Source organism: Alexandromys fortis, unplaced genomic scaffold (assembly GCF_014885135.2).
Source record: "Alexandromys fortis isolate MF-2015 unplaced genomic scaffold, M_Fortis_MF-2015_v1.1 scaffold_155, whole genome shotgun sequence".
NCBI lineage: Eukaryota > Metazoa > Chordata > Mammalia > Rodentia > Cricetidae > Alexandromys > Alexandromys fortis.
The window spans coordinates 1,597,916-1,608,117 of NW_026068052.1; the positions used below are offsets into that span (position 1 = coordinate 1,597,916).

At 36.5% G+C, this 10,202-nt stretch overlaps 2 protein-coding genes across 7 annotated transcripts in view; both read right to left on the reverse strand.

Annotated features, from left to right (window-relative positions):
• Positions 1 to 10,202, reverse strand: part of Eda (ectodysplasin A) — a 376,644-nt gene that overhangs the window by 122,344 nt on the left and 244,098 nt on the right. The gene's annotated exons all lie outside the window — the stretch shown is intronic.
• LOC126487054 (39S ribosomal protein L54, mitochondrial-like) lies at positions 6,914 to 7,403 on the reverse strand. The gene has a single exon (XM_050119685.1). The coding sequence runs from the start codon at positions 7,401 to 7,403 to the stop codon at positions 6,987 to 6,989; it is 417 nt and encodes a 138-aa protein (XP_049975642.1). The 3' UTR covers positions 6,914 to 6,986.

Here is a 10,202-nt window from a genome sequence, read left to right on the forward strand (position 1 = left end):
TCACGATCCCCTGTGCCTCCTTTTCCACTATTTCTTTGTCTCCCTAGACAATTCTGCTTCTATTTTCATGTCACATGAGGTGTTATGTATCTAACTGAAACATAAGAGCAACAAATGAGAGAAAACATATGGTATTTATATTTATGACACTGGCTTATTTTGCACAATATGATTATCTAAACTTGCATCCATTTTCCTACACAATTTTATTTTTTAGGCAAACAAATTTACAATGGGAATATACTTTGTATATATAGTTTATCTGTGAAGAATGGTGTGGGAATTTTGATATTGTTTTTTGAGGTACACACACCCACACCCACATTCTGTTTATTCATTCCTCTGCTGTTGGATGCCTAGGTTGTTGCCAAAACTCACTTATGGTGAATAGTATTTCAACGATACACAAGAATCTTTGTGATTTGTTGACATAGAGTCCTTTTTTTGTAAAATCTCATGCATGATATATCTATACAGTGGACCTCTGTTTAGTTTTCTGAGAAACTCATATTGATTCACATAGTAGTTGGAATAGCTTTCCCTCTTACCAACACTGTATAAAGGTTCTCTTTGGCCCATATCCAATTAACATTTGTTTTCTTAATAGTTGTTGTGATGATTTGAGTAAACATGTTCCCCCAATAGGCTCATATATTGGATTGTTTGGTTATCAGGGAATGGCACTACTTGAGAGGGATTAGGAGGTGTTGTCTTGTAGCAGGTGTGGCCTTGTTGGAGAAAGTGTGTCACTACAGATAAGCTTTGGAGTTTCAAGAGCCCAAGCTAGTTCCAGTATCGCTATCTTCTGTTGCCTGTGGATCCGGCTGTAGAATTCCCAACTCCTTCTCCAGCATCATGTCTTCCTGTATGCCACCATACTCCCCACCATGATGACAAAAAACTAAACCTCTGAACCTGTAAGCAAGCCCCGGTTAAATTCTTTCTTTTATAAGAGACATCATGGCCATGGTGTCTGTTCACATCAATAGAACACTGACCAAGACAGTTGCCATTTTGACTAGGTTGAGATGGAATCTCAATGTAGTTTTAATGGCTGAGTCCTCTCTCCACTATCAATGTAACTGTTAACAGACTGTTTAAGGGGGGAAATGATATGATTATATTATAACCATGAAAATACAAATATTTAATTCTTTTAGAATTTCATGTATTGTATTTTGATTATATTCACCACTCCTCCAACTCTATTGAGATCCACCCACATTCCATACCCACCCAACTTTGTGTCCTTGTTTAAAAAATTTATCAGCTATCAGAGAAACTCAAATTAAAACTACATTGTGTCCAATTTGTGAGTATATGAGCAGCAGAAATTGGACTCAATGTAGTTTTAATTTGTATTTCTCTGATGACTGATGAGGCTGAACATTTTTTATTAGTGAACTAGCCATTTGTATTTCATCTTTTGAGAACTATCAGCTTATTTCATTAGCCTCACTTGTTGATTGAGATGTATGATTTCTTAGCTTTGTCTTTTAGTTATTTGTATATTCTGGATATTGGTATGTTGATAGGTGTAGAGTTAGCAAAAATTTATTCCATTCTGTATTCACCCAATTAACTGTTTTACCTGCTGTATAGAAGCTTTTTAATTTCACGAAGTCCCATTTGTCAACAGATAGCATTATTTCTTGAGTAACTAAAGTCCTATTCAAAAAGTCCGTGCCTATGCCTATATCTGGAAACATTCTTCCTACTTTTTTCCCTAACAGTTTCAGAGTTTTGGATCTTAAATTAAGATGACTGACCATTTGGAATTGATTGTAAGGTGTGAGAGAAAGGGAGCTAGTTTAATTCTTTTACATGTAGATAACTAGTATTCTCAGAACCGTTTATTGGAGACAATATCTTTTTTCTTGATCCATGTGTCTGTTTTATTTCAGTACCATGATGATTTTGTAATAGTCACTTTGTAGTATAATTTGAAGTCAGGAGTGGTGATACTCTCAATACTATCCTTTTGTGACCTTGGTTGTTATGCTTCTGTATGAATTTTAAGACTGTCTTTTCTCTTTCTCTGAAGAATGGCACTGGAATTTTAATTGGAACTTTTTAAAAGACAAATCTAATGTAGCATAGGCTACATACTGATTATGAAGTTTGTTGAACCTGAACTCCTGGTCCTTCTGCTTTAATGTTCCAAGTTATGGGGATCACAAGCATGTATCACCATGCCACAGGGGCTTATGATCTTTTAGTCACAGTGAAATGTAAGGCATATGAAAATCTGCAACTAACTTGAAATATATATATATATATATAATGCCATTATTTAAATTTAACTGGGTGTTATATGCCTGTAATCAATGCAAGAGTGAGGATAATGTAGGAACAGTGAAATTTCTGGGTAATGCTTGGCTATATAGCAAGTTCAAGACTAGCCTGGGCTACATAGTAAGCTCTTATGACAAAAAACCTGAAAAACTGAAGTGTTATGGGAACTTGGAATAAGGTTTATTAATAAAAATAGATTTAATGTGGTATTGCTTGGTCAGATGAAAAAACTGAATTAGATTATTTTGTCCTCTAATAACAAGTTTCTGGAAAAGAAGGTAGTAAATAAGGAAAAGTTTGAGGCTTATCTTCAGATCCTATTTATTGATGAAAACTGACGAGAAATGCATATGCTAGGACCTAGGTTACTATGTTTCTGAAATATTCTTTTGAGTTTAAATACCTTAATCACTAAGGACAAATATGTACATGGCAATAACTCAGTGGGAAGTAGCAACACATTTTAAAAGTAGAAATCAGGCTGATTAAATTTGTAGGAGCTCATTAAGAAGGTAAATGAAGATGTGGCCAATGGAAAATCAATGGATATAATTTATTTGGATTTTAGGAAGGATTTTTTTCCACAGTCACATACCAAAGATTGCTTAAAAATAGAAATGAGTTAATGAAGAAGTTGTGCAACCAGGAAATAGCTCAAATTAAGGAGCGTGCTCTAAATCAAAAGTGTATATAAACTCAGGATTGGAAAATAAGGTATAAACAATGAGCACTTCTGAAATTTGTGTTGATACAAAGGATTACCATCTATTGAGGTCCCATTATGCATTAGGAACCTTAGTAGGTAATATTATTAAATACTTCTTAAAACATTTCAATGAAAGTATCCATTAAAGTCAAAGAGTTCTAATGTTTATAATGAAAAAAGGTATATGCAAAACTAAAAATTATTTTAGGTTTTCCTTTAAAATGGACAGATTTTAAATTTTATTTTATAGTAAGTATGCTTTGATGATCCTACTACAAATTGTCACCAACGCGGCCAACTAAAATCAACTTAAAACCTGAGAGAGGTTGGGAAGGAATTCTAGGCACAAAAACAAACAATACAAACAGAGTCAAGCATGGCTTAATGCTGTGGCTCCTTTAAGGGAGGTTTTCCTGATTCAGCAGTAGCAGAAAAAAATGCCGTGCTGTTTTAAAATGTGCTTTCTGGACCATGCTGCCAGCACAAGCTCTGGTTCTTTCAGGAGGTCGAGCATTTAAATGGGGTTTGTGAACAGAGTGCTACAATTTGCTTAATGGCAACATAGATGCTCTGTATGCGTGAAAATGGGGGAATATAAATGGCTCTCAGAGACATTGAACATGTCTCTGCCATGTTGGACTGCATGGAGCAAGTAGGCAGGACTGCAGAGTTGCTCTTAGCCACATCCACTTAGCATAAAAAAGTGCTTCTGGACAGAAAATAATTGCAGATATGCAATAAAGACAGATTCAGATAAAAAAGACCTCTAAGTGAGTCACAGTGTTGGATAAATATACATAGGCTTGGGAGAGAGAAACAAAAGAGTAAGGGGACAGTAAATATAATATAAGAAAGTACAGACAGTCATAGATTAAAGGAGCAAAGATAATAAAATGAATATTAAACTTGTAAAAAAGTAATAGGATAAGAAAAATTAGCCATGTAAAGATGGAATATACACGGAGAGTCTGGATTATGTACATTATTGTGTTTTCTTTGAATTTTTTGACTATGAAGGAGCTAAGTACAGAGAGATATCTCATTGTATGGGTTGGTAAGCTGAACCAACATATATATATATATTCTAAAGGTATCTTGATTTTGAAATTTGGGTCTAAGGATATGTTGCTTTGGAAAAGAGGTTCTTCTTTTGTTTCCACAAAGAATGAGAACTTGTAGAATCCTTCCAGACTAATGCAGTTTGATGGACCAAGACCACTAGAGAGGTATCCCTGAAAACCCCCCAAGAGAATATACCTTGACCAATAAAAAGCAGGAAGCAGTTTGGAGAGAACTACACCCAAATTCCCTAAATTATTGTTTATAAATATTTGTTTACATTTAAAGGGGTATATGCTATAGAGATTTACATTTGTATGGCTCTTGGTTTATTGATACAAATTTAAGGTCAGTTTTGCTTTATATATTTTTCTGCTCTTGATTAAGGTATTGTGTTTGTGCAGCTCATTTAAAAATGTAATATATAATTAAGAATTATAGGTTAATAGATATTCATCTATAATAGTTAAGCTTATAGTCATGTTAGATTCCTTAGATGTACAGAGATATATGTCAGGTGGATAGGGCTTCTTCAAGCCTTTCAAAGACTACAGAATATGGCATTTAAAATGTTTAAGAACTTAGGACTTTTCATGGCAATGAGACACATCTGCTCCTGGCAGCACCAATTACTTCAAGAGGAAGATGGGCATCAAAGAGGCTCCTTATGGAGTTTGCTAGCTATTTCGGCATGAAACTGTTGTTGCCTGGACTGCTTGATGATATGCTGTATGAACTGGACATTCGGGACCCACAGAAAAAGGACTCCTGAACTTGCCTAAAGGTGAGACAGTCCTTTGGGGTTCCTGCTTCATGAAAGAGTCTGCCAGACATTCTGCAGGACACAGAAGAAAGTGACAAACTGCCAATATAGGTGGAACTGTCTTTGAAATTTCCTGCTTCATGGAAAAGTCCGTTGGATACTATGGGCCTGTAGGCCGAAGATGGATGCTCCAACAATACAGAAAACCTTTAGGTGACTGTCCAGACAGTGAGATGTCTCTGTCAATTCTAGTGTTTTGGAAGTTGCTTACAAAGCACTTCTTGTTAACTTAGATAATATTATATCCTTCTGGAGTCTTTGATGGAGTTGAAGAATATATGGTTATAGTTATAGTTTTCTTTAGTTATGATAAAATATAAAGTAGATATAAATATTGTAATTGTAATTATTTTTTTGACACCTGTTTTGTTATATGTAATTTTTCTATGTTAAAGTTAAAACCTTCCGTTTTATTTAAGCAGAATAGGTGAGGTGATGTGGGATTCCCCTCTGTATATTGTGAATAGCATTGGTTAATAAAGAAACTGTCTTGGCCTGATAGGGTAGAATAGAGTTAGGTGGGGAAAACTAAACTTAATGCTGAGAGAAAGAAGATGGAACTTTACCCTGTAATCCACAGTCCGTGTCGATACACAGATTAATGGAGATAGGTTAATTTTTTAAACATGAAGCAAAGAAAACCAGCCTACAAACCACAATCCCAGAGAGCTTAGATAACAATGAGGACACTAAGATATATTTACATAGATCTAATCTACATGGGCAGTAGAAAAAGACAAGATCTCCTAAGTAAATTGGAAGCATGGGGACCTTGGGGGAGGGTGACAGCAGGGAGGGGAGAGGCAGGGGAGCAGAGAAAAAATGTAGAGCTCAATAAAAATCAATAAAAATATGAGTTAGCCAGAAAAATGCTTAAGCTATTGATCAATCAGTATTTCAAATAATGTGTTTTTTGTGTGATTATTTTAGGAATCTGGGCAGCAGGGAAACAAATAAGCGGCTCCTACAACAATGCTTTATTCAAAGAACAGCATCTTAAATCATGTATTGTACATGGAAATGGGTTTCCCTTTAATGCTAAGGTTGTATATTTGACCTATTTAATTCTTTCATCAGCCCAAGTATTGTGGTAGATACCTTTAATCCCAGCATGTGGGAAGCAGAGGTGGGAAATGTTTGTGAGTTTGAGACTAGTCTGGTACAGATAATAAGTTCCAGACTAACAAGACCTATATAATAAGTCCTTGCCTCAAAAAATACAATGTAAGTCAGTGAATAGATATGGGTTCATAAAACTTTTAAAAATGACCTTTTGCGATGTCTCAGTGGTTACGAGTGCATACTGCTCTTACAGATGACTAAGTTCAGTTCTTAGCATCTATGTCAGGTAGCTGTTGACTGTCTGTAACACCAAACCAGGGAATCTGATGTCCTCTGGTTTTCAAGGACACTTGCATTCGTGTGCACATACTCACATACAAAAACACATAAATAAAAATAAATCTTTAAATAATAAAATAAAAATGATCATTTTTCTTACTCATGCTTGATGTTTTATAGAAACTGGAGTTTGGACCCAGGGAAGGAATCAGCATATGTGCCTTCAAAGTCTGTACTTAGCATGCATCACTAGTGGGACCAAATATTTGACTAACTAGAAAAGAATTTGAAGGTAGTCTTGTTCAACATGTTCATTTCTTCTGTGAGAAAACAATCTAGGGATAAGTAATGGGAAAAAAAGCAATAGAAATGATCAAGATACAAATTAAAAGTGGGATCATATTTATGCCTTCATTTTACAGTCTTCTCTTCTCTACCTTACTCTAGAAAGATTACATATATATCTTTTTTGTTTCCATACCTGTTTATTGGTGTGTGTGTGTGTGTGTGTGTGTGTGTGTGTGTGTGCATGTTTGTGTGTGTGTGTGTCTGTCTGTCTGTGTGTCTGTGTGCATTTGGCCTGCATTGCCAAGTGCACAAGCAGAGGTGGGAGAATTTGCAGGAATCAGTTCTGTCCCTTCCACCATGCGAGTTCTGGGGATTGAACTCGGGTCTTCACGTGGGGCAGTGAGCACCGCTCCCGGCTGAGCCTTCTTGCTGGCCTGGGCCGGGCAGCTTCCGGTGAGATGCTCCATCCTCATGCTACAGCTTCTTGTTCTTGCTTAGCCGGTTGTGACACCAGATGTTCTGTTTACGCAGCAGTCGCCAGTACTCACGGGACTCGGGTTCCAGCTCCTCCAGCTTTCTGGGGGGACCCAAGTTCATCTGGAATAGCCACTCGGGGTACTCGGAGTCTGGCTTCAGGGCCACGTCCTGGCCTTCCTTGTAGATGTTCACCCCCATGGCGTGTGTGGTCAGCCGGGCGGGATCTGTGCACACCTCAGTGTCCTTCAGGGCCTCAGTGGCCACGCTGCCCTTGGCACCTTTGTTGCCCTTCATGACTGGCTTCTTGGCGTAGTCCCAGACGGAGAGCGTTCCAGGTCCTCCATGGACCGGGAGAGCCCGGAGCCGACAACTGGCCCACATCTGAGAAGCCCCGAGGAGATGGGTGGCCTCCATAATGCTGGCCAGCTTGCACGTGCATGCTTCCCCACATATATCTTTATATGTATTTGATTATATGCAGCAACCTAGTTGTCTGTACATACTTGTCATTTATTATTACTGATTAGCTGAAGGACTGTCCTAGTAGATCATAGTAGTTCTCACAGGATGAACACTATGTCTATTTTGCTCATTACCCAGCAGAATGGTTAGCTAACACTAGGCACTCACTAAACCATTTTTTTTAACACAGACATACAATTGTTGTAATGTTGTTTTAGATAAACCACACCACACAATCATAACATTTTAAACCAAAAACACTAAAAAAACCCTAATTAAACAGAAGAAAATATTAAATTTTCTTAAAAGTAAATATGATATCACATTAAGGAGGAGAATAATTTGAATTTATTAAAGTCTCTCTCACTTTCTACTTTTAACAAGGAAATAACCAAGAACACTATAATCCATTCTATGAAGACTTTGCTAAGGTATCATTCAGAAATGTCACTGAAAAAGAAGACAAGAGACCCTTTGCCTCTTACGAATTGCAGCTCACTGCTGCAAAACAATAAGAACCTAAAACTATTAATAGGAAGTTGGAAAATGTTTAGCAAACATTTAGGCATAATTTAGGTTATTATATTCTTTCATATACGCATGCGTGGTGCATATACACACATGTGCACACATGCACACACCTGTGTAAGACCATCACAGATACCCTGCCAAAAACTAAAGTTAAAATCTGTGGGTAATGCTTGTTCACAACCCAAACACTTTTAGAAAAAAACAGATAATAACTTTGGAATTGTCTAGCACATAATAGGAGCTCATTGACTGTTGAATTTTTCACCCAAAAGAGGTAAACAACAATATAAACATGTGTGCTAAAGAAAATATACTTTACCTAAGCATTCTGAGCATATTATTGTCATCATACTTCGAAATTATTTAGCCTAGATATGAAAATGGGAAAGAAAACTGAAGAAATTCATGCATATTTATAGACAAAAGATAAATCCACAGTAGTTTAATACAAAAGTCTAGACTTCTTTCGGATAACACCCTAAATTACAAAACAGTACTTGATACTTCTACAAAACAGGTATTCCACTGGCTAGATATGGAAATGGGGCATATGCTACTTCTACAAAGGAAATACTGACTTTTAAAAAATGTAATTGCGATGTTTATTTTCCAAATACCCATATACAAAATAAAATAGTAAGTTTATTTGTAGTTTATTCACATGGCACAAATAATGTTCTGTAAAGAGACATAAAAAGACAAACTCTAATTATCACAAGTCAATCAATACCTTAATAAACCCTTTTTAATAGACATTTGGAAAGAAAAGAAGATAAGAGGTGGGACAGTTAACATGGAGTAAAGCTGTAAATGTAGCGTGTATATGGGAGCTGAGGATATAACTTAGTGGTAGAACATTTGTCTGATAAGTGCAAGACCAAAGCTATTATACTTCTACACAAATAAGTAAATGATGTGGGAAGGTCATATGTCTATCTGTTGCTTTCAGTGGTTAATTAATAAAGAAACTGCTTGGCCTGATAGGTCAGAACATAGGTGGGTGGAGTAGACAGAACAGAATGCTGGGAAGAAGGGAAGTGAGGGCAGATGCAATGGAGCCAGCCACAGAGTCAGACATGCTGAATCTCTCCTGGTAAGCCACCACCTCGTGGTGCTACACAGATTATTAGAAATGGGTTAGTCAGGATATGAGAATTAGCCATTAAGAGGCTGGAACTAATGGGCCACGCAGTGTTTAAAAGAATACAACTTGTGTGTTGTTATTTCCGGGGCTAAGCTAGCCTTGCAGGAGCTGGGAGGAACGAAAAGGAGGCCTGCCCGTAGCTCCTTCTACAAGTAAATATCACCATTTGGTTGGGCTTGAACGGAGTATCTGAGATGTGACTTTTATAATCACTAAATTTTCTTCTTTTGAAAAGTATGTTAGAAATATCTATTGTCAAAACTGCCTGTATAGACAGTATTGTGGCATCTCATAGTTGGAAGGGTCTTTAGAATTCAGTTCTCTAAACTTTTTTCCTAGTGAGTTACATTAATAATCAGTTTGAGAGTTGCTCATCTAATTTTAGTTTAAATTCATCTATTGAAAATGAGGGCACTCATTATCTTATCAGAAATACTACCACAATATTAAATATTAAACGTATTAGAAAATTTGTCATATACTAAACTAAAAATCTTCCTTTCTATGCTTTCTCCACTTGCTCTCCATTATTGTTTCATTCTATTTTTTCTATATAGACAAGGTATGCAAATATAGTTATATGGCCTTCTATGATCTAAGTATTTGGTATATATATCTTCAAAACTTTTCTTCAAGTTATTAATAGGAATTTTGAACAGCATAAAGCTCTAAAGTAAACTACTGGAAAACTTTCTCTAGGTTACAGCAAATATACCAAGTTCAACAAACTCTAATTCACCACTCTCCCACAAAAGAAACTGATGTCAGAACTCTCTTATATACTCTTTTGAACAAGGACAACACAAGATAAGGGTGAACTACTGTACGTATAAGATCTCTATTTCTTTTCTCTCCCCATCTCCCCTTTTCCCTTCCCACCCCACCCCCAAGATCCCATTTTTGCCCGGCAATCTTGTCTACTTCCCATAATCAGGAGGATAGCTATATGTTTTTCTTTGGGATCACCTTCTTATTTAGCTTCTTTAGGAGATCAAATTATAGATTCACTGACCTTTATTTATCTCTAGAAACCAATTATGAGTGAGTACATCCCATGTTCATCTTTTTGGGTCTGG